We start from the raw sequence: 25,858 nt of genomic DNA, 5'->3' as shown, positions 1-25,858 counted from the left end.
TGCATAGATGTAAAATAGAGCCTTCTTTAATGATAGTGGAGGTCTGAGATAAATGCTCCTTGTGGACCCCCAGACCAGTCTTACCTGCTATCAGCAACCAACTCCAAATAAACGTTAGACTGGTAGATAAACGTCTTGTATAGTTGAATTTCATTCTTTGTTTGAAATGCTATTAAATCCCCGAAATCACAACACACTGCATTCTTATTTTTTGTGTTATATTTTACATTTGTTAGAACCTGTATCATTTGTTTCTGGATACCGCTTGTTAATTGCATTTAAAAAGGTCTATTCGGTAAGCCGTTATTTTGCTTATTGAGTTAGGTACCTAAAAACAGATTAGGGACTCACCAACACGCAGATACCATTTTAGTCCCCATGTGAAGAAGACATGGATTGACAATGGATTGGCAAAATTCCAAGAAAGAGATCACGCATGCAACTGACCTAAAGAGGGTACATGTTTTAAGAATGGTAAAAATGACACAAACAAATCGGAACAAGGCAACACATTTTTATTCAAAAAGGCCGTCTTGGATGGCAGAAACATACTGTAAAAATTATTGAAAAAAAACTAAAAGGCATTGATACACAGTAATATACATTTCTTTTTACATAAATTACAATATTCTCCTAATTAAAAGCGAAATACTAAGATCTAATAATTCATGTGGCCAGGGATTTGCATGTTCACACCTCCATAGTCCAACATGTACATAGGCCATTGCTGAAAAACAAGAGATAAGAAATATAGACATGAGATGACCGTAATTATTTCAATATAACAGGGTAGGTAACATATAGCCTAAGACATATATGTGACGGAAGCCTCCATCACTGGGGCCACTGGAGAAGCCTGACTGCCAGCCTCCTCCCTATTGACTATGGGCCCTGGGTTTGTAGAGACTTCTGTGGCTACCCCCAGCAGTATCATCTCATCACTGGCTGAGGGGATTATCTCCGGCAGACAGCCAGGATCTGCCACCAGGGAGTGACCACCATTCTTTGATGTTTAATGTTGTATAAATCAGTCTCCCCCCTATTGTATTGTTAATCCCGTTACTGCCCCTGTTGTCTCTGAGAGGCAGATTAAGGGGGAGGTTTGTGTCCCAATATCTTGTTTTATGTTAATGTGTGTTTTGCTGGATATATCCAGCTCTGTGTGTCTAAAATAAATCAGTTTTTCGTTTGGTTTTACCCTACACTGAGTTTCGGCTAGTGACTGGGGAACCGGGGAAAGTGTGTTGTCCCAGGCTAAGGGAGCACAAGACAGCGGAGGCAGTCGGTCGGACTAGCCAGCTCCGTGACATTGGTGGCAAGCGGTGGGATTTCTTCTTAGTCTGAGGGACACTTACTTTCTACCGGGATTTCAGGGAGTGGGACCTCCCAGATGCACTAGGACTTAAAAGTGATTTAGACTTTTTAATTACGCAGGAGTGGGAACTGGAGAAGGCGTATAAAAAACTGTTTGACCGCATTCAACAGAATGCCCCGGTGTCCAGGGATTGTATGGATTTTGTGGATGTGATTGAGTGGTCAGCTGAGGGTGTTGACCCAGGCGGGGTGGATGGGACTGCGGTCTCCACCCCTGAGTCAGAGGGATACTGGGCAGCTAATCCAGATCCGATACTGGAGCTGTGCGACTGTGCTCCACAACCAGATCCAGAGATTGTGGATCTAACTGATTTTACATCTGAGGATGTTAACCCAAGAGGGGTGGATAACACTGCAGTCTCCACACCGGGGGCCTCAGAATGCTGGGCAGTCTGCCCAGATCTCTTAGTCCCATCTGAAGAGCTGGCAACAGGGCAGAGCGCTGCTGGCTTCTGCCCCACATCTGCAATGACTACAGGGATCCAGGGAGATGTGGCAGCCAGCCCTTCTCCCCAGCGGCAGCTCACATGTCCGGGAGCGGAGGAACTTGTTTTTCCTCCCCAGCGGCAGTGGGAGGAACCGAGAGATGTGACAGCAGGTCCATCTTCCCAGCGGCAGCTCACATGTCCGGGAGCAGAGGAACCGGCCCTCCCTCCCCAGCGGCAGGCCGACCCACAAGATTCCCTAACCCCAGCTGAAGTGCTGGCAACCAGGCAGAGCATCGCTGGCCTCTGCCCAGCACCTACCAAAGCTGCAGGAGTTCAGGGAGATACAGCGGCCGACCCGCCCCCCCAGCAGCAGAACCTAATTCCAGGACCGGATCAACCGGAACTCTCTCCTCAACGGCAACAGGAGCACCAGGGAGGGGATGCAGGCGGCATCACTCCCCAGCGGTACCCGGGAGATGGCGCAGCCGGCCCATCTCCCCAGCAGCAGCAGGAGCACCAATTTTGGGAGGGAATTAATGGGCCAAATAAACTGACTGACTACGGAGTCAACCCGTTTGGGGTCTCATCCTATGTCAGTCCAATTCGAAGGGGGGAGAATTGTGACGGAAGCCTCCATCACTGGGGCCACTGGAGAAGCCTGACTGCCAGCCTCCTCCCTATTGACTATGTGCCCTGGGTTTGTAGAGACTTCTGTGGCTACCCCCAGCAGTATCATCTCATCACTGGCTGAGGGGATTATCTCCGGCAGACAGCCAGGATCTGCCACCAGGGAGTGACCACCATTCTTTGATGTTTAATGTTGTATAAATCAGTCTCCCCCCTATTGTATTGTTAATCCCGTTACTGCCCCTGTTGTCTCTGAGAGGCAGATTAAGGGGGAGGTTTGTGTCCCAATATCTTGTTTTATGTTAATGTGTGTTTTGCTGGATATATCCAGCTCTGTGTGTCTAAAATAAATCAGTTTTTCGTTTGGTTTTACCCTACACTGAGTTTCGGCTAGTGACTGGGGAACCGGGGAAAGTGTGTTGTCCCAGGCTAAGGGAGCACAAGACAGCGGAGGTAGTCGGTCGGACTAGCCAGCTCCGTGACAATATATATATAATATATATATAATATTCTAATATACTAAACCATATAATAACATTACTCAATCTGAAAAAATCTATTTCCTTTTTGTAGCCGATATCATAACTTCTGTTTTATGTTTTGCCTCAGCATCATTCATTATACGACTTTCTTGTTCTTCTGAATCCTATTCTGTTTTTCTTCTTATTTCCTAACTTCCATACAATATGGTGAAACGTTATCGCATTCACTAAAAGATGAAGTGCCAATGTGCCTATTCTCATAAGGGAAACTCACCTAAGTCAATTATTATGTCGGACCCAGTAGATTCCACAAACATGCTCAGAGTTTTCATAAGAAAAGCATTAATTTGTACTTTTTAACTGCTCTTCAACTTCAGCAACTTGTTGAACTCTTTTTGTTCTTGCGACCCTTGCCCAGTCTTCCCAGCCACATTTCGACTTTAACTTCCTTTCTCTTGCACCTTCTCCTTGATCCCTTTCCCCCAATCTTGCTTACTAACAAAAAACAAATAATAATGGCAAAATGACCTGCTCTTACCACTAGTGACACTGGCTGTGCTGAAGAGATGGGATCGACATTAGAAGATGAGGATGAGGAGGAACATGAAGAGCTCGATGATGTTGAAGATACAGAATTCCCTTCAGAGATTCTCTTTCGTTTCCGTTTAGGAGCAGAAATGTCTTTTTCTGTATTAAAAAAGTACATTAAGCATTCGTGTTTTCTGTTTTATACAGACATTTGTAAAGATTTTACCCACTAAATCTGCACATACAGTCCATATAGGTGGCAGTATGCTTCATAGCACAGTGTAGGTACATATAAGTGGGAGTGAATATCATAATTATGCTAACAAAACAAAATATAGTTAGGGAAATGCATATTTCTACAGGTATGCCAACCTCTGCACCTCCGGCTTGCGCTCTATGGAGGGCTACAGCTCCACTGCCCTTATCATCAATATGGCCAAGGGTTGTAGTCCACATTTTTTAATTTAATACATTTATTTATATAAATCCATGTATGTCTTTTACTTATATATATTTATTGTATATTTATTGTGGGATCCCTGCATACTAGCAGGGAATGGTCATTTCTTCCAGTATGCTAGCCATCCGGTCTCACAATAGATCAGCTAGCAGCATGCTGCTTCTTTGTTTTGCTTTGGGATATAAGTAGCTGCCAATCTCCTCAGTGGCTGATCAGCAGCATCCTAAGATACATAAAACGTTTTTTTCGCAATCAAAGAGAGGAGACCCAGATGCGCCACCATGTATGAGGTACGTCGTTGGCGTCCTTTGCCAACTGTATACCACATGGGATTGGTACTGAAAGCTTTAAACAATATTCCAGTTACGAATGGTTATAAATTCAAAATGCATTTAATACACTATGTAACGAAATGTAAAATATGTAACAATACATTCAATAAGCAAAGGGGATTTACTTACGTATAGGTGGTGCCTCGATGCAGATTTCAGAAAATGGTCTGTGTTAAAAGATTAAGATCAATAGTTATATCACTGTGAGAAATCATCCAAAACAACTGATTTGGCTTTATTGCTAGGAAATCATCTTTGCAATTTAGCGAGGACCAGAAAAATGACCAATCAACCTATTTCCTCATCTGTAATTTTAGCCATGCCAAAAGCATCATAATTAGTCCTTGCTTCTACTAAAACCTTTTTATTTATTTTTTTATTTTTTTTATATGCTTCACAGCAACTTTTCCAGATCATAAAAGCAGTCCAGGCCTATCATACAATTTCAGTCCTACTGCAAAGTGGGCCTGTGTCACTGGACACTGGAGTCTACACAAACCCTTGGGAAATCGTCAACTCACCTGCATTGTCTGATGCTCAAAGAGATTCTCACTGGCGAAAGGGCAGGTAGCTAGTAATTGATTGGTCTTTTATTTGGTGTGTACGATAAGTGTAATGACATGAGGACAGAAAATACATTCTTAAGAGACACTTACTGTAACGGATTTATTATAACCATTTGGATGTCCTCTCTTGCTTTAAGAATTTTTTCCAGCCGATTAATGTCATAAGTGTTGGGATTTCTGAAAGGTATATCATTTGGCAGTCCCGTTATTTCAACAGAATCTGGGTTATCTCGGATCAATTTGTAGGGCACCAGTACTGGTCGACCTAATCCAAGTGCCTCTCCTGTGTGAAATACACGGTATATTGTTAGAATTGGCAACACAAACACAATAAGTTAATAATGTTTAAGGCATGTATGGAGATGTGGCAAGATGGGAGTGTTTTTTTTTATATTTACACAAGGTATGATATGAGGAACTTGGTGTCATAGATGATCATCTATTTTTCTTAGCTGAATTTTACTCTTTATTTAGCATGTTATTGTCTATCCTATGTATGAATACATTGATTAGAAGACTTCTAAAACATGCATACAGATCCTTGTATTGAAAGACCCATGGTGGGTACACTAGTCAGGTTATATATATATATATATATTAGTAAACAGCATCATATTGTCCATGTTACGTTTTATGCAGTAACACTAAAAAGACTAACCATATTTTTCATTAAAAAGCTCTTTAACTTGTTCCCGGAGAATGACTTTTTCTCCCAGTCTGTTGGCATCCTCATCATCTAAAATACAGAATCCAAAAATGTGGTTTAGAATTGTGCAATCAACAAACATAGACTTTGTGTTATTATCCGCCTGTCGCAATGTTTACGTTTTCAGAGAACCGTAAAGCAAGTTTTTCAACTTATTTTGATTAATGTACACCCCAGTTACAGTACACAGAAGATTTCTGGAATTTATTTATTATTTATTACTTATTGATTTAGAAAGCTCCATCACATTTTTGGGATTCTACGCATATATCAGGATCCACCGCTTCAAGCCCACTTGAAACTCTAATTTGTGATTTTTCTGATGAAAACAGGCAGAGATGGTCATCACATATTTGTAGAATATTTGTTATTCTTTTATACTCTTTTTTATAATATGTGGCTTTTACCTTAAGGTATGCAATTTTATTCATCAGGCTAGGGTATCTTGGCTACATATGATATTATTTCTATAAAATAAGATGCTCTACTTTTACAGAAAAATATATCTTACCTGGTCTTGGAATGAGTCCCTGAAAAGGCCTAAATGTAGGGGGTAGAGAAAGGTATATTAAAAAAATATGCAGCTTACCTATAAGTAATTAAAAAAAAAATAGATTTTGTCTGGCCATACCCAATGATCATTAAAGTAACAATAGCAGCATAGTCAAATAGTAAAGATATATATAATATACAGAGTCCATTGCACACCATTCCAAATATTCCAAGCCCGGTGCTAGTAACCAGCAGTTTCCATGTAAAACACTTTCAAAAAGAAGGTCAGCACTCCAGGTCTTTAAATAGACAATTTCATTTTATTCAAAGTCAAGTCGACGTTTCAGTCATTACTGACTTTCATCAGGACATCTGATGAAAGTCAGTAATGACTGAAACGTCGACTTGACTTTGAATAAAATGAAATTGTCTATTTAAAGACCTGGAGTGCTGACCTTCTTTTTGAAAGTGTTTTATATATATATATATATATATATATATATATATATAAATATAATTGCAGTTTTGCCTGCTCTGCTGAACTTATTTATTTAGTAGAAGCCCAATGGAGCTGGTGCTTCAAAATGTAAGGTGAAATCAAATATGTAAACTCTCCTGTCGACCCCTCTTCAGTGAATAAACCCTCAAAATCATCAAGAAAAAACATCATATACCTTGTTACTGTGAATCTGATTTTATCCGCCACTGCTAATATTCTCTCCAAATTTTGTGACCCAAAAGTGCAGGGCTTACGAAATGGGATTCCTGGGGGAAGACCTTCTATGATGACAGAGCCCGGATTGCTCTTTATACGCTTGTAGGGCACTTGGACTGGGTACTTGATCCCAAGTGCTTCACCTAAAATAAGTTACATATTAAGTATATTATAAAAAGAATGGGGAAAAAAATCCCAAAACTTTATGATATGCAAAATGGTTGAAATGTAATTAAATACTCATTAGGTCAACTTAGATGCTAACATATTTATGACGAAAACTGTAATGCATTTACATTTTTAAGATACCTTGTCTGCTATGTAAGGAAATAAAAAAAAAAAATTCTAATTAGCTACATGCCATGCAATATAAAAGAGAATTTATTACAATGCCGTCTTTAACATGACATCATACTGTGTTTACAAACATATCTAGCAAACCTCAAGATATATTGCTCTCATTGCTAAGCTAAAGAGACGTACAGTACTACCAAAGTCAGATCAAAGAAACTGCTACACTACCATTTGAATAGTTATATACTTTTTGTAACAGACATATTCAAGAAGCATTAAATTCAAAAAATGTGAGAATCTAGTCAAGAACAAATAAAAAAATATATATTTTGAAACTCATACCCCAATGCCAATACACAAAAAAGTAAAGACAATAACAAAAAAAAAATCTTTCAGCAGCAACCAATATGAATGTGGTTTGAATTACTATGTATTTTACATAAGATTGTCAGAAAGTTGTAACTAGTTTTGCAAAATACCTGCTAAACTATATCTACAACAACACTTCTTAAATGTAATTGTAGCCAGTGATGTAATTTATCTTTGGCACATGACCGGACCTCTGCCCTCTCTGTTCCATTACCCTTACTATTGAGTGCTGGGATATGATGTTGTATCCTAGCACTCTTCTTTTAAGTACACGCGGCAGAAGTAAAGTGTTGAGGCCGCGCCGACTTGGCACAGTCCACCATAGTGTTAATAGGCTGGTTAATCGGCCTTAATACACCACCGATGGCAGCTACATTTCTTCTGTTTCATCCGGCAAGACAAGGAAATGCATTTGGTGTAATTTGGGGGAAATTATTGTACAAAAAGTTATACTTTGTTTAGGTAAGAGCAACAACACATTCAGGGCAGCAGGTCCAGAGGGATAGCAGTTCCTCTGCTCAGGGCCGGCCCAAGGCAAAATGCCGCCTGGGTCGAATTTTAAAATGCCGCCCCCCCCTTATCTACCCTTCCTCTCCCGTGCCCCCCCCCCTGTACTTACCTTTCAGCAGTCCTGCGGCGAGTCTCCCGGCACTCAGCATTACAAGCCGGCACCGAGACCGAACAGGGAGACTCGCCGCAGAGGAGAGAGAGAGGGGCGCCCCTTTCTCTCTCTTTCGCTTTTTAAAAAAAAAAGGGCTTCAAAAGTGCCGCCTGGAGCGGTTGCCCCACTCGGCTCCATTGTCGGGCCGGCCCTGCCTCTGCTGCAAAACTGAGGCAGATTGCCCTTTTGGGTCATCATGCACCCCAATATGCCTTTGCACATTGGTTAAAAGGGAGATCTCCCAACCGGCTCATTTACACTAAGGAGGAATGTGCCAACTGGGCAAAGATCCCAGATAATGTAAGGTACTGTACACCTTTAACACATGTGCTGCTTAGCAGTGAGGATGCTGCCGCAGAGGGGGAAGCTGCCCTGTAAAGAATGCTGCCTAACTTACAATTTATTTATCATGTGCAGGGCCGGCCTTTGGGGTGTGCGACCTGTGCGACCGCACAGGGCGCCACACTCCAGGGGGCGCCGCCACCGTAGCGTACCGCTGCCGCCAGCAGCGTACCTAGCGGGGGGGGCGAGCGGCACCCGGTGCCGCTCATCAGGGGGGCACCCCTCCAGAGACGGACAGTAATGTCCGCCGCTGGAGGAGCAGGCTCGCAAGGGAGCGGTATCGGAGGTCTTTAACAGACCTCCGGCTCCCTTGAGTGATTTTAAGCCGGTTCAAGGATCTCCCTTGAACCCGGCTTAACATCACTCAAGGGAGCCGGAGGTCTGTTAAAGACCTCCGATACCGCTCCCTTGTGATCCGCGCGGCAACAGCTGCTGTGCGCCGGGGTTTGTTGTCAGATCCCGGCGCACAACACTGAAGCCGCGCCCACCGCTGTCCGTGCCCTCTGACCCGGAAGAAGATAGAAGAACTGAAGAAGAAGAACGAAGAGGAGGAAAAGGAGCTGTAAGGAGAAAAGAGGAAAGGTAGGAAAGCATTCAGTGAGAGTGGATTGGTATATGTGTGGATTGGTATGTGTGTGGATTAGTGTATATATGTGTGGATTGGTATATATGTGTGGATTGGTATATATGTGTGGATTGGTATATATGTGTGGATTGGTGTATATGTGTGGATTGGTGTATATGTGTGGATTGGTATATATGTGTGGATTGGTATACGTGTGGATTGGTATACGTGTGGATTGGTATGTGTGTGGATTGGTATGTGTGTGGATTGGTATATATGTGTGGATTAGTATGTGTGGATTGGTAAATGTGGATTGGTATATATGTGTGGATTAGTGTATACGTGTGGATTGGTATATATGTGTGGATTGGTATGCGTGCGGATTGGTATGCGTGTGGATTGGTATGCGTGTGGATTAGTATATGTGTGGATTGGTAAGTGTGTGAGAGTGATGGGTGTTATGCTGTACCATTTCCAATGTCTTTTTCATGATCTAATTATGCTCTAAAAGTACATCATAACTCCCATCATTCTATACTGTTCCATACAGTGGCATAGCTGGGAGGCAGAGGCCTTGCTCCCCCACCGCAGGACTCCTGAAAGGTAAGTGAACTTCAAAGAGGGAAAGGGTAAGGGTAGATAGTTAGGAGGGCGTATATAGGGAGAAGGGAGTGAGACAGGGGAAAGGGGGTAGATAGGGAGAAGGGAGTGAGAAGGGGTAGATACGGCAGAAGAGAGTGAGAAGGGGTAGATAGGGCAATCATACTCCTATCATGCCAAGTCTGCGAGTAAATCCTGGAATCTGGGTATGCCTGGGCATGATAGGAATGTGATTGCTGTTAATCATATATATATATGATATATATAGACTTGAAAACCGAAGTTGTTTGTGTGGTTATTTGGAAAGTCCCTGGAGTGCCGGTAACTATTTTTGGACTTATATATATATATATATATATATATAATATTATTTAATTGTTTTCTCCTATTTTGGTGTGTTACTTACTTTAAATAAAAGTGTTAGATTTTTTATGGTGTTGGGGGGGTCATATTCGGTTTTGGCAAGGTAAATGCTGCACTTTCGGTTTCAGTCCAGAATTCGTTAGGCCTAGACCACATCAATGTTTGGCGTAGTATATAGTGATTGGGGTTTTGTTACAAGTTTTTATTCCTTTCTTTTTTTGGGATGGGGGGGCGCCAGAGGAGTAGTCCGCACAGGGCGCCAGAACACCTAAGGCCTGCTCTGATCATGTGAATGTTCCTTTGTCTGATTTCGGCCTTGTAACACACTTACCATACTTTTTATTAAATAAGTCCTGCACTTGTTCTCTGAGAGTGTTAGCAATATCAATTCTCGAGAGTCTGGTATCATAATTCTCTAGAAGGCAAAAGATACAATGGGTCAAAAATATACAGTGATGGAACTTGCTATCAGACCTGCAGATATGTGTAATCACATTTCTCATTCTATGTTCTTATAGAAGAGTCCCCAACAATAAATACTGATGACCTTTATAATAATAAGAACCCATTCATTTTGTTTATCTTCTGAGCTCCTGAAGGGAGCAAAATATGAAAACTGCTTAGAAACATAATACGTTCGAAAATACTATGTCCATATTTACTTACTTAACCCTATGGGTTTTTTTTCAATCTGATAATTTTGTTGCAATTAACTAATGTAGTATTGTGTGCGCCCTCACATTCTGACATTTTGTTACATCATTTTGTATGCCTGTAGGCTACTGACTTTATACTGCATTATCATATTACATATTTTTAGTTACAGAGTGCCTGCAGATTGTGTAGTGCCATCAAAATAGGGGAGACAAAATTATTATTATTTCCAAACATTAACACATGTTAAGACATACAGGTACAGAAGGACAGTGGGCCCTGCTCTTGTGAGTTTACAATCTATTAGGAGTTCGGGTCTGCTTGGGCAAGGATAATCCGATTGTAACAAGGGTTATGTGGTGCGATTGAAAAAACGGCGAGATATAGAACGTTTACCTTGAAAGCTGGGCCTCTTAGTGATTTCGTCTAAGACAGAATCATGGCAATTTGTGTCACTAACATCTAAAAGCAAAACCAAAAATATAATTGTTAATATAATAGTTAATATATTTCAACTGACCAGAAGCAATTAAAAACAGAAGAAGCAGCTTATATGTTATATAACATACATAACATATATGTTATAATATGACATGTATTGCAGATTATTTGAAAAGTGCTAAGGTTTTTCACATACTCTATGGTTTACAGGGCCAGACCTATAGTCTATATTTTGTATGAAGATAAATTCAGATAAGGCCAGGTGAAGTATATATGAATATGTTCATAAGCAAGTTGTTGATCACGTATTTAGACACCAGGACCTCTGGTTTGCCCCAGAGGTTCCTGCCATCATGGCTGTTTGTCGGGCCCCTGGGTGGCAGGTTGGTCATGTTTGGCAGTACCCACCCTGCCACATCTGTGACGTGATAAAGCTCCTATGGAGCCAAAGGAGGGGAGTCGTGGATGACCCATCCTGGGAAGTTCCAAGCTAAGTATATGTTTGGGGTGATACAACAATTGTACAATACGTTTAATTAAAAAAAAAATTTATATATATAGAATCGTACCTGGAAGTCCAGAATTGTCTTTCAGTACTTCCGATATCAGTTCAGGTCTTAAAAAAGAAACAGAATACATAAACAATGAACTGAACTGGTTTGTTAAAAGAAACAATCATTGTGAACAGTTAGTCGTACAATGGACTAGGGTGGTTATAGAAAATAGAAAGAAAAGCACGTTGCGTATAGCTTTTAAAAATAATAATTACCCTTAAATCTGCAGTACTAATCAGGATATGATTTAAAGTTAATGTTCTTTAATATGGCGAATAATATAAGTAAACACTGGGGCACAATGTCATATGGAAAATCGTACCAAATTAATTCCATGAATAATAAGCCAGCATCACTCCCCCATAGGAGTGCTTCCTAAATGTATCTTCGGACTGCATACCAAAGTGAAGTTAAGTTGTAAATAATATGTAAAGTTCTCTAGCATTTACCAAAATAGAATCAGTTAAAAGGCCTATAAATGCACACATGGGTAATAGCAAAGAATTGAAACGTTCCTTTAGCCAAGAAGGTACAGAAGGCTCCTTATTTAAGTTAGAAGGTGCACTTACTAAAATAAATATTTTTATATTTTCAATATTGTGACCAGTGTCACCATTTTTTGAAGCTATAAATAATTACTGACAAGTGGACAGGGAATAACAATGAAATTTAGTACATCACACCTTTTAATAACAAATTGGATATCATTAATGTGTTCCAATATCCTTCTGAGTTTTGAAATTCCAAAACAATTTGGCCGTCGGAAAGAGATCCCCTCAGGTAACCCCACGACAAACAGATCATCTGGGTACATCAAGAACTTAGAGTATGGCACTTTGACAGGTTCTGGAGCTCCGATTGCTTTTGCTGTTTCAAAAAAATAAAACAAACAAACAAAAAAAAACCCACAACATAATGAGAAGATTAATAATGTTGATGGAAAAAGTGTAAAATAAATTAAAATAACCATATAACTGATTATACAGGACTACAACATAAAACTTTTATTAAAATTGGCATATGCTACTACAAAACTGATTATAAACTGGAATTAAATAACCAAGCCACTTACCATAGTTTGAATTAAATGCATTTTCTACTTGTTTTCTCAGTTGTCTTATCATGTCTCCAATCCCTTTGTGCACCAGCATAGTCAAAAATAAAGATAAAAATGAAGAAGCAATTGATTAAAGTCACCTCATCCAATTAGGGATCTCATTACCAAAATATTCCGATGAGACTCTTGTCTTTCACAGGTTTGTACAATTCATAATTCATTTCAAAATACCAATGCCAACCAGAGCCATAAATAATTATAATGATATTTTTGTGCTATATTCGGGTACAGTGCACATGATAATTCTCTGCGAGGTTACATTTTTATCTTTCAAAGTATTGCAAAAAAGCTATTCATTTATTTTGAACCAAAACCTAAATTAAACTCATAAAAAATAAATCTCACAACACAGGAAGTTAACCCCTTAAGGACAATGGGCGGTCCCTAAACCCATTGAAAACAATGCATTTTGAGCCTGCACATGTACGGGCTTTGTCATTAAGGGGTTAAAGATTGATTTCTTGACTGAAAAGCTGGTACATTGTGCATGCTGCATTCGTTCATGAGTTGTACGGGTAAATGCAGGGGCATGACTTAACACGGTATTTGCCAACAGCCTTTTTTTTTTTTTATGTCTGATACTTAATTTTAGGAACTGAAATTTTTGAATGAAGCTGCAAATTAAAACAAATACCTCCCATTTGACACTGAGGCCACTTCTTTAGCCAACCTTTATGTCACTGAGTAAGTCTGGCCGCCCAATTTCTATGTCGTAAACATAGAAACACAGATTTCAACAGCAAAAACAGTCGGCCCTTCTGGTCCGCCAGTTTGTCCTGATGTACGTTATCTCATGATGGGAATAGTTTTCTCTAATCACTCTCATCTTGTGGTATTCACTAATGCATAAAAAAGGTCCAGGCCCATCCCATAGATTGTTAGTTTAGGCCTTTCAAAATATATTCAACTGCTGGGAAAATTTATTTACCTCATATAATATCTTCTCGCTCTCTAAAATATATATATATATATATTCCAATTATTAGCCCTTGTTTTATAGTATGTACTAGTGCCCAACAAAGTAACAAGAGCATCATACTTACCATCTACATGTTTTTCTTCATTCCTAGATTCATCACTGAGTCCCTTTTCAGAAACTAAAAAAAAACACAAAACATGAAAAATGTGTATACATACAGGTACATACAAGAGCGGGCTTTAGTTAATTTATTTTAAATTACCAATTATGTTTTGGTTTCTAATAATTTTATACACATTTTAAGGTTTACATTTGGGTAAAACTGTGGAATAGCTTCACATTCTGTCCAGCTGCCTTAGCGCAAGTGTATGAATGCCTATGAGTAAGAGCTTTAAGGGCAAAACACAATTTTACTTTACTCAGAGGGTGATGGATAACAGCCTCTCAGAAGAAGTGCTAGTGATTTATACATTGAAGGAACAACCATGCATGGAATAGGCATAAGGCTATTGTGAAAAGGGAAGCAAAACCAAGAATTGAATAAGATTTAGTGTACCTACAGAAGAAAATTCAGCTTAATTATACTTATTCAACATCAAATGTTGTTACCTGCCTCCCTAACCATCTCCTTAACCTCAATTACAATAAAGATTATTTTTATTAAAGCTTTCCGGCTGGTCGCTCTGTGATTTTCTCCCTGTGCTTTTTCTGTACTTATTCCTTGACATACTTAACTGCCCTCCCAAGAGTAATTCTGAGGTACTTGACAGTACGGAGTACTTTCTAAAATCATGAGAGCAAGAAGAGCAGAATACTGAAACATTTGTTTTGCTATTTATTGGAAAGACCAAGACCAGTGTTTCCCCCACGGAAGTTCTACATGCTCCAAAAAGTTGATGAGCTGGTTCTGCGAAGCAAATCAATCAGAAACCCTTTAAACCACAACTGTATTAAATGTAAGAAGCTACAGTGTAGCCAGAAAACACATGGGGAACACCAAGTGTCTCACTTTTATATTAACGTTCATGCTCTTTCAAGAGTTACAAGTCGCTTAATTAGATTTCTTGCATTGCTGCTTGCAACTAATTAAATTGGGGGGGGGGGTAGAGGTGACAATAAGAACATAGAACACTATTTTCAATGACCCAAATTAAATGAGAGAATTTTAAATGATTCACAAAACGGTGAGATATTACCTGAACCTGAGTCCAGCACATAGCCGGCGTCCTCAGCTGCCATATGACTCGTCACACAGTCACTCGTCTCATCTGAATGAAACGTGTGATCTACAAAGAGAATGTCTGAGGATTTTAATATACACATATGATTAAAAAAACCTAATATTTGGGTAAAACAACCCTATCACCATCAACAAAATGGCTATATAAAGATTATAGGAGACAGTTCACAGTATATAATACATCAAAGCTTTGTGAAAAATGTTCATTATGATTACGCATTTTTTTTTTGTACCTGGAACAGTGATTTGTATGATCTCATTTTCTTCTGGTTCTGTCTTAATACGTTTCATTCCGCTCTGCTCACCTGAAGTGCCTGTTATGCAACAATGAAAGTAACTTTATTGAATGAGCAGAATATGATTGATCTGAAAAATTACTTATAAAGCACTGGCAAGTTGTGGAGCACAATGAGGATGAGATACAAATCAGCATTAAGATAAACAAACATGAGACATACTGGTAATGAAGATGAGTCTACATTCATTAGGAGGTTTAGAGTGGTGTGGACAGGAGATATCTGGACTCCTTAATCAAGGACTTTGATTTCGGTATAAAACTAAATTATAGCCTTGGAAGTGGAACAATCTCCTTTGAAGATGGAAGAATCAGATATTAAAGGTATGTTAAAATGCCTTTAATAATTAATATTACACATCTATAAAGTGAGCATCTGTACATTATTTGATTTAGTTTTACCTGGTTCACATTCATCGGATGTGCTGCTCTTTGCAGACCTGGGTAAACAAAAGCCCAATATTAGAAATTATATAAAATGTATGTCATATAAATACGGTATAAGCCCAAACAAATAATAGAAGAAATCCGTTAAATGTAAACATCATCCACATTATTTAGAGAATAGGGGCTATATCACATGCTAGGAGATGTATTCAGCAGAGTCCATCTCCAGCACTGAAAATAGGAAGGGGATGGGTAAACGGGCAAATGCATATTAGGGGAATTCAGGGCAACACTAGAGCAGTAAAAAAAATGACAGAATTAGCATGTTAGTGACACATGTACCAACTGGCTAAACCTGTCGGGCAATTGCATATCTTAGTTATTTAAAACTAACGCAGCATTGTGGTGAGTGCGACTGTCCTTATTTTATGCCCCCCCCATGTACTCCTGACAGCCTTTACAACCTTTTAATCTTATTTTCACCAAGTGCCTCAAACACAAGCCCGTAAGGACTGGAGCTTTATTTGTGCTCAGGGAGGCATCCTAAAACTTGACTTGTTACAGGCATTATAAGGTTTAGGGCTTGATATACTGTATTGGTACAAACACAGCTTGATGCAGATTTCTTAATACATCTACCAATTTGGATACATATATATAGCAATCTGATCTATACTAGTATAATGTTTAAGTTAAAAGACCAAATGTTTAATTTTTAACATTGACGTTTTGTCAAGACTGAAGTTGATATACTGGCCTGTAAGTAATTCATAAAATTACTAACCTGTGTCCATTTGATTGCCCACTGATGTCCAGCAGTGGTATGTTTTGGGCTTCATTCAGGGTCTCCTCTCCCAAGGTCGAGGAATCAGTTATTGTGGTTTCTTTAGAAAATTTAGTACCTGATTAGGCAGTACATTTTTTATTTTAGATCGCAAACAGTAACATCTGAAAGCATTTCAACCAAACATAAATAAGTATTGAACTGAAACTTGGGCACTGTTTGAGTTCCAATATAAAGAGTCCAGTCTCAAAAAAGGGAAGTTATTAAATGTATTCTACATCCTGGACAACAATGGTGTCTCATGAACGTAACTACATGTAATAAAAATACGTTAAATCTATTTTGCTTTAAAATACATTTCTTACAGGGTTTTGTGTAATTTATACAGTTCTATTTATACTCATTTACTTACAGAGGAACTCCCATAAAAAGAACAAATATTTTTCGCCAGGCAGTAATGCAGTTTAACATTACATTGTACAAATAAACTTCCTTTTTCTGCAGACCTGGGGGTGCCATTGCTGTCAGTCATGTGATATCTTGAGTGAGGTGACCCTTAATTGTAATGCTAGTGAAGTCCTGCCCAAACAATGAAATATTTCCCTGCCATAAGCTGTCATTAGTCAGAGTGTCAGACAGGGGCATTAAGACCGAGTCATTCTATTGTTTACTACAGCCTAAGGAGTCAGGGTGTTTGTCTAGTAAATTGGACAAAGATAGCAGCTAGAACACATTCAAATTACTAATACTTAGCGGTCTGAAAAAACTAGAACCTTTTTTAAAGAAAACAGCACAACATTTTTGAACGTGATAAATGGTTGGTGTTCCCCTTCTGCATAACATTACGTAAATAGTCAATAATACATACCTTCAAAGATTCTCTGATCAAACATGCTGCAAAAGAGGAAACATTGCTTTAAGCATACATGTAGTACATGGCACCCCATTGCACGGTAGGATGTACATGTTAATGTTACCTTTTGATAATAAAATGGATGTTGTGCCTTTCCTCTAGAATTCTCTTAAGTTTGGGTACTCCATAAGTACACGGCCTTTTGAAAGGGATTTTATCAGGTATTCCTCTAATCTCCACTGCTTCTGGATGACAGGCAATCTTACGATATGGCACAGGTACCATGTGATCGAGACCTAAAGCTTCAGCTGGGGTTAAAAAAACACAATGATAAAAACAGTATGCCAAACTTGGAGCGCTCTTCCTAGGTGTTATGCGTACCAAAGTCATAGATATATAAGGAAACATTACTCCAATATGTACTAATATGCACTATAATGGAACTGCTTAAAACAAAGAATTTAGATTGTATAATAGTGTGTGTATATATATATATATATATATATATATATATATATATATACACACATATATATACACACACACACACACACAGTATATATATAATACCTACTCACCATATCTGCTATTAAACAGGATCTGCACACACTCTCTTAGGGTATTGATGTCTTCTGTCTCCTTAATGAAACTGTCCCATTTCTCTATTAACAAAGAAGCCAAGAATGAGAGGCAATAGCGATCAGTGATCACAAGCCCCAAGAACAGTATAATAACTTACCTGTTTTATCGTGAACCATTGAAAAGAGGACACGTTTTGAAGCGTGGACATTTTGTCTAAGGCTGCTTCCTGTCGGCGAGGCTTGCTGTCCTGAGCAGAGACAACAAAATATGGGGGGGGGGAAATCACTTACAGGTATGGGTATTAATAATAAAAGTGTTTTTCTCATGGCAATCGTATTAGGGATACTAAACAATCATTTAAATAGTAGTCTTTAGAATCAATTGCAAATTACAGTGTTTTTTGGTATTACGTAGTTAGCACATTTGAATTCGTGCTAGTCAGGTTCTCCAAAGAAACAGGTAGCTTGTGGCTGTATTTAACCCAGTCGCTGACTAAGCATCATGAGAGTCTTGTCTGCAACAGGTTAAAAAGACAATTTGAGGATAACCCAATATTTCTAGGACTTTGATTATGGGACATGTAATACAACGACCAAATATATGGCACTAACTATTAAAACCGACCATACCTAAAACATTATACAAAAAAGAACTACTAAATGAGAATACTACGTTCTATATGTTGTGATATGTTGTAATTTGGTTATTAAAGGTGCTGATGATAAGAAACCATTTCAATTTTTATTTAGCTTATTTTCTTGTAATCGTATCAATTAATAGTTATTAATTCAGCGAGCCCATGGCTTAGGAACTTGTGACGCTATTCACACAAAACCCAACTGCTGCTAGGAAAAAGGTGAATGGTCATTACCACAACAGTCGGGGAAGTCCTGTGTCTGGCTTCCCGATGGCCTTTGGATCAGTCCTTCGCTGGCTGTGTTGGTTTCAAGCACATTAGTGTGAACCTCTTGTTTTACATCAATAGAAATGTGGCCTGGCAGTGATGCATTGTAAATGAAGTTTGATACAGCAGAATGACTGTCATGATTTGATTGTTTTGCTAATTTAGTACTTGGGCCAGTGTCTGGAATGATGTTCGTTGTCGAGACTGTGGAACTATTCAGATCTAAAGGAGAGTTCATCTCTCTGCTGGGTTCTTCAGTAGGTCTAAAGATAGGGAAATCACAATAATTAGTACAAGTAAATAAAAAATTGGTAAAGCAACATTGACATTGAGCTACAAATAAAACATTTGTACATTTTATGGCAAATGCATACTTATTTCAGCACCATGTAATCAACAACTAGTCTTCCACCATCAAATAGGACTACATCTTCCATGATGACTGCTTGGCATAAGCCGGCCAAGAATCATATACCACTGCTACAGATGTTAAGTAAAATCCCACTGTTTTTCATACACAAGTGACCTTTCAATTAAAAATGTAATTATGGATTCATTTTGTTGACACTATTAGTTCCAACCCTTTTCTATTCAAACCTTTTCTCTGATAAATATTTATGTTAGTATTTGAGTGACTTGCTTAATTTTCTATTGAATTTTTAGTAGTTTCAAATAAATGTCAGCAACAAACTATGTATTAAGCAGAGTCAACATACAGTTGGTGTTATTAAATGTTCCAAATCAATTGACAGCTGTTTCAACATTTATTGAAGTTCCCAACAGGGTGAATGTGCCTCTCAAACAGTTACATGCAGACAGGGTTCTCAGGGTTTGGCAATAAACCCAGAAGCCATTTGGGAATTCACTGGGAACAGATCAGTGTTTGTGCATGAACAGATTCATCACTACAAACCCATGAAATCAAGTAAATTGGACAACGGTGTTGGGAAGTAAGTAACAAAGTAAGTGAACCCCTGGATTAAATAACTGGTCGAACCCCTTTGGCAGCAATAACCTCAAGCCATTCCTTACCATTGGGATGATGTTTTCATGAGGGTATACAGTACCATTTTTGGGCTGCTTGTTTCATCAGTCCACAAAACATTTTCCCAATAGTGTTGTGGTGTGTCAAGCTGCTCTTTAGGTGAAAAGAGATGTTACATTGAAGAGCAGTGGCTTTCTCCATGGCGTCCTGCCATGGACTTCATGCCTGTTCAATGTTTTGCATATGGTAGACTCATGAATAAAGATGTTAACTAGTTTCAATGGACCCTTAAAGCCTTTAGCTGTTACTCCGGTGTTCTTGTTTACCTCATTTAGTATTCTATGTTATGCTCTTGGCTGGGCACCCACCTCTATGGAATGTAGTCACAATAGTGAATCCTTTCCATTTATAAACATTTTGTGTGAATGTGGACGGATGAATATGTAAACTCTTTGAGATTACTTTGAAACCCTTTCCAGTTTTATGTAAATCAACAATTCTTGATTGTAGGTCTTCTGAGATTTCTCTTTTTGTGAGGCACGGTTCACATCAGTAAATGCTTCACGGGAATAGCAAACTCAAAATGTTTTTTTATGCCAAAGTAGCTCTAAAACACAACTCCAATCCTATTTAATTGATTGGACTCCAGGTTTGCTAACTCCTGACTCCAATTAGCTTTTGTTAGAGTAATTAGTCCAGGGGATCACTTACTTTTTCCAACCCACAATACTATAATTTGTGTGTTATTAGTTAAATAGATTGTGTAAAGGAGGGATTTACGAAAAATGCTAGTAACTCCAAATGGTTCATTTATTTTTCTTGCCACTATATGTATTTTTGTCTTTCAAACCTGCCTGAAAAAATCAAAATGCAGATCATCCTACAGTTTAATTTGTAAATAAAGCAAAGTGTAACACCTCAAATCTTACCTTTTCACTTTGAATCGGATTTGATGACTATGGCCTAAAATTAGCATCAAGCTTTTTAGGTCATATTCAGCAGGTTTCTGGAAACGCACTCCATCTGGGAAACCGATTACCATCAGCGATCCAGGATCCTTCAAAACGTTGTCATATGGCACAGGAACAACACTAGACGTACCAAGAGCATCACCTAAGAGAGTGCGACACATTTTTTTTCAATCAAGGTTGAGACTGGGAGTTTTTAAGCGTACTATTATGTAATAAATCAAGAACTAGTTAAATGGAAACTTGGAAGCAAGTTAATTTGCATTAAAGTCATTAACGAACATGTACACATATCTAATGATATTATTTACACTAAGATAAAGCTACTTGGCTGGCCCAAAACATCTTTTGTAACATACCCCCGCCCCTTCTAGATTGTAAGCTTGTTTAAGCAGTACCTTTTGTTTCTGTAAGTCTAAATTGATATAGATCAATAATAATATTTCCTTTAGTGTATATACACATCATTGAAATTGTTTTTGATGTGGAACACACATCAAAAAATAGTAACTTCAAGAAAAGGGGGACACATGTGGGGGATTTGGGACTTGATGGAGGACTGTATCTTCAAAAGAGACACTTGATGTACAACTTCATTATACAACTTTACTACATGTTCTTTTTTAGCTTCTTTTGTAATTTTAATATACTTTAAATGCCGTATTAATTTTTTTCTATTATATATAAAAAGTCACTTGTCTGGAAAGATAAGCAATGTGTGAAACGTATCTTGCATGAACTGTCAAAGAGGCTTACTATAAAGCATGTCGAAGATCTCTTCAACCATCTTCCGGAGAAGAAAAATATCGGATCTTGGTCCAGAAGATATTTGTGGCACATTTCGAATGCAGTCCCTGCTTCTCCTTTTCAGTTCAGATTCTTGCTCTTTTCTGTGGGGACTCCCTACATAAAGAGAAAAGCAGAATGTTAAACCTTCTAAGAGCCACTGCTAAAATGTACCTTTCCTTTTCAAAAATAGGAAAAAGGCATCCTTTTCTTTCCCTGGGTATAATGCATTTTTTTTCTTTTTGAAAATACAGAAACATAGCTCTTAACCAGTTATTATTATAACACACGTAACCACGAGCTATATGGAAAATATATTTCTCCTCCAGTAGTCCATTTCCCATTTGATGTTAAGAAGAAGTTATGGAAAAAGGTGCATCAATAGCCCAAAGTACCACATAAATAAAACCAAATTGCTGGGTTTTCCACAATTTGTCATCACCTATATTTCTAATAAGGGGCAGTTCAGTCACAATTGTGTTTTTAATAAACTATATTTACTTTATTTTCCCTGTCTCCAGTGGTATTTTTATGGTAATTTCAGGCCTAGGACTGTGGGTCTACCTTACATTTTAGGATTTAGTTAGAAAATAGTCTTTTCCTTGCATCCTCTGTGCTAAACATCGCTGCAGAGACTCTGGTTACAGGGGAGGTTTTCTTCCAAGCTGCAGCCCACCGAGGAGCCCAGTAGCCCAACAGGACAATATGGGTAATGCGATACAGGGACTTCAACCACTCAAACATATATGGTGTCTTGGTCCACAAGTTATCCAAACGTCTTTACCTCCAAAGTCCATCAACGGGTGTTCAGACCAGCTGTTCTAGAATATACTACTGTGATTCCCTGCAATCTGAGCTGCGTTTTACTTTCACCCAGTGAATTTCCCTTTGCAAAAATGGGTTCAGCAATGAATGATAAAACAAAGTATAATTTGTGTCATAACAGCACATTAAATATTTTAGGATACAGTAATATATAAAAGATCATTCTACTGTGATGTTTGAAAAGTGATTTCATTACCATAGCAACCAACTAAATTTGCAGTAGAACAGTTTTATGCATAACCCCTATATTCCATATAATTACTTTTTAAGATGCATATTGTTTGCCAACATTTATATTTTTTCAGAGATATCTGCTATAAAAGTAAGGGTAAAGGTAGCTGAAAGATATAGCAAAAGATGGCATATCATTTAACTTCTGCCTTGAAGCCCTCTCCCCTATCACGCCATCTATATATATTCAGCTTTAAGCATCTTACATTTGTATTATCAACATACTTTATTATTATTACTATTATTTTTATTATTATTAACTGATCAGGGGGAAAATGTTCTAAAGAACTGTTGGCACTCTGTATACGATATTAATATATATTCATAAACTTGTGTAACTTCCTTCAATTTACATGTTTCCAATTATTTTGCAATTATTATACTCTGGCAATGGCCATATTTAAAATATGGAAAATCACTATGATTTCTGATTAATCACCTCTTCAATTGACGGAATGGTACTCTAAATATCTAATAGGCTAGTGTTTTAGTTGCTGAAGCTGACACGAGGAGGTAATTGCACTCATTTTGCCTGTGCACACCGAGGCTCAGATCCTCAGCATTGCTGTCTAATGTACTCCAGGAGTCAGTCTGGAGGTTAAGTCACAGCAGCATCTCTTAGGTTTCCCTGAAACAGATCATTGAATACATTTTGCGTCATGATCCCTGAAATTAAATTTTTGGGTATTGATGATGTAAATCTCGTAGGCTAATGGAAAAAAAGTTCTGAATAGGTGTCCAGCAAAAACAACTACTTACCACAAAATCTCTGAAAATCAGTCTGAAGCTCTTTTCTAGAGTTTAAAAATAATCTCCCCTTCTCTGTTCCAACAACAAATGCACTTTCTTCGTGTACTGCTATACAGGCCACTTCAGCGTTAAGTTTGGAGAGCGCAGAACACTGAAGAATGATTAAAAGAGGGAAAATTACAAGATATGATAAAGCAAATGATCACCGGTGACTCAACAACTCAGTAAGGAGTCTTTGTGAATAGATGTTATACCATTATTCCCCTGTAGGTGGTAACAATAAAACACATACACAACCCTGATGTTTCCACCTGCAGCTGTTCTGTATCTAAGGACTGGCTGAATTCTATTACTAATTATACTTTTCTTAGGCTGGCCTATGCATTGTGATATAAAATATACTAATGGAAGAGATTTTGATTAGCGAGGCATAGCAATGCAAAACAGTAAGGGTCCAACGGTGGGGTAAGGACATGGCCAACTTCTGTACGGTCTAGCGGCACTATCAGTGAGCAATGTCTTAATTGGAATACACTCTAACAATGAAAAAGAACTGAATAACTGGCTCTATTGTCTATAAGGTACAGGTATGATATGCAAGAGATAAAGTAACTAATGGAAATAAAACAATAATGTTATCAGTTGTACAAATATCTATAGTTTTTCTTTTTTTTATTTTATCTAATATCTAATTTATTTTACTGCAAATTCACATAAGATTATTTAGACAAATTATAGTATAACACTTCAGAGACAACTTATTGGAAGCAATACTGGTGCAAAGTGGTAAAAATGGAAAACTCAGCAAGATCATTTCATGGATGCCTATGTCCCGCTCTTATCGACTTTATAAAAAATCCAAAGGGTTTTCCATATCTCCCTCAACCAGCACTTAAGAGGTCATATTATAAAAACAGTTTAACTGCAGGTATATTATTCTTATTCATCCAGTGAATAAGCCATTTGGATTCAGATCTAGTGCTAGATAAAGCAGTAATCTAACAAAAATATCAATTTTGTAAGCTCTTTTTTCACATTTGAAAAAAAGCACAAAGAGTTAACATGAACACGTCGACATAAGTGAGCTAATTAGAAATACTTTCAGCTTCTAACTCTGCTTCATATAATTAATTGGCTAATAGACTATGGCATATCTTCTGAGCATATTAACTTGCCAATGGAAAGCAATAAATACATGCCTGGGATTCAATTTTGAAAAAGTTCCTTCCTAAAAGGGGTCCAGATTGTAAGTTTGTTTAAATAGAACCCTCCTTACATTTCTTTTCTGTAAATTAGTGCAGTACTGTGGAATATTATAGTGTCATATACATGAATACAAAATAACCAAAATGTTCACGTTTGAAATCAGTTTTTTTTAAATTACATTGTTTTCAGTTTTTACTTAATGTGATGTTTTCAGGCAGCTTCATTTACTTTATGTGCATGTGTTCCAGCTCCATTATCTACAAGAACAAATAACCCAAACATCATACTACCTTGTGTTGGAATAGCTCAGTCACAATCACCCAGACCCTCACACTGACTAATAATAGTCTACAGATAAAAGGATTTCATTGCATATACAGTACTTCACTAGAATGACCATAAAGAATTGGCTCATTATGGTATCTGAGTAGGGAGTTACAAAATATTACATGACTAACAATAGAGCCTCCAGGCCTACAGATAAAAATAGGTTTAGTTTATAAACGAAATTAAATAAAACCAATTTTTCTTAAGTACCAAACTGCTTTACTTGCGTACAGCACTGTCTCTAATCCACAAAGAAAATATTTTTCCCCTTTAATAATGTCTAAACTATTAATCTCGTCACTTGGCTATTTGTTCTTCAAACGGAAAATTGCTATTTTCCTTCTTAAGACACATAAACACTGCGTTGCTCGACTCCTTACAGTGTCAACTGTTCAATTTACCTATACCTTCCCTTGTCTTTTGGAAGTCTAATTTTTGACAAGCTACATTCTGTTGGGATTATAAACACAAATGATACAGTTCCATGGGGTTGCTGAAGCAAGGGAGGTTTCAACAGGCCACAGACAGTAACAAGCCCTAACTGTAACTTACCATTGAATCTAAGGCAGATACAAGGCTTGTGACAATTTCCTCCTTCACTCCAGAAATCGTTGAAATCCATAGATCTGGTCTATGGCTGTTCAAGGCTTCTTCATATTGATTTCCAGCCAGTGCCATTTTGGTCTGCCAAGAAAACACATCAAGTTAATGACAGTCTCTTCTTGTGTGGTGATGTAATTCTATTCCTCTGTTCTATTCAATTACAGTTAAACTGTAGTCTCCCAAAAAAACCCAAAACAATGTATAGGTGATATTTACTTTTACCCAATTGCTAGGTCCCTGTGTCTACATACAAATATACATTATATCGACGGAAGTATTGGGACACCTGACTATTACGCCAACATCACATTCTAAATACATAGACATTGATATGTAGTTGGTCACCTTTTTACAGCTTCCACTCTCCTGGGAAGGCTTTCCGTAAGATTTTGGAGTGATGCTGTAGGAATTTTTACACATTCATCCAGTAGAAAATTTGTGAGGTCAGGCATTGATGTTCATCCATTTCATCCCAAAGGTGTTTGATGGGGTTGAGGTCAGGGCTCTGTGCCAGGGCCAGTCAAGTTCTTCCACACCAAACTC

General features: G+C 38.2%; 1 protein-coding gene across 1 annotated transcript; it reads right to left on the bottom strand.

Moving 5' to 3' along the window:
- Positions 1-658: 658 nt before the first annotated feature.
- Positions 659-25,390, bottom strand: LOC149300911 (general transcription factor II-I repeat domain-containing protein 1-like). Its single transcript, XM_089484477.1, has 25 exons — positions 25,265-25,390; positions 23,189-23,330; positions 21,344-21,490; positions 20,549-20,732; positions 18,602-18,897; positions 17,888-17,977; positions 17,727-17,810; positions 17,273-17,456; positions 17,164-17,189; positions 16,296-16,413; positions 15,499-15,564; positions 15,063-15,166; positions 13,709-13,767; positions 12,626-12,692; positions 12,237-12,420; positions 11,569-11,615; positions 10,955-11,020; positions 10,236-10,319; positions 6,670-6,853; positions 6,015-6,043; positions 5,456-5,533; positions 4,888-5,080; positions 4,361-4,398; positions 3,450-3,598; positions 659-727 (listed from the first exon to the last, which is right to left on the bottom strand). The coding sequence occupies exons 1-25, from the start codon at positions 25,388-25,390 to the stop codon at positions 659-661; spliced, it is 2,814 nt and encodes a 937-aa protein (XP_089340603.1).
- Between the last annotated feature and the right edge of the window lie 468 nt (positions 25,391-25,858).

The sequence above is a fragment of the Sceloporus occidentalis genome, unplaced genomic scaffold (assembly GCF_023333645.1).
Source record: "Sceloporus occidentalis isolate IW3139 unplaced genomic scaffold, rSceOcc1.0.p SCAF_22, whole genome shotgun sequence".
Taxonomy (NCBI): domain Eukaryota; kingdom Metazoa; phylum Chordata; class Lepidosauria; order Squamata; family Phrynosomatidae; genus Sceloporus; species Sceloporus occidentalis.
This window is presented reverse-complemented; position numbering and strand designations above follow the sequence as displayed.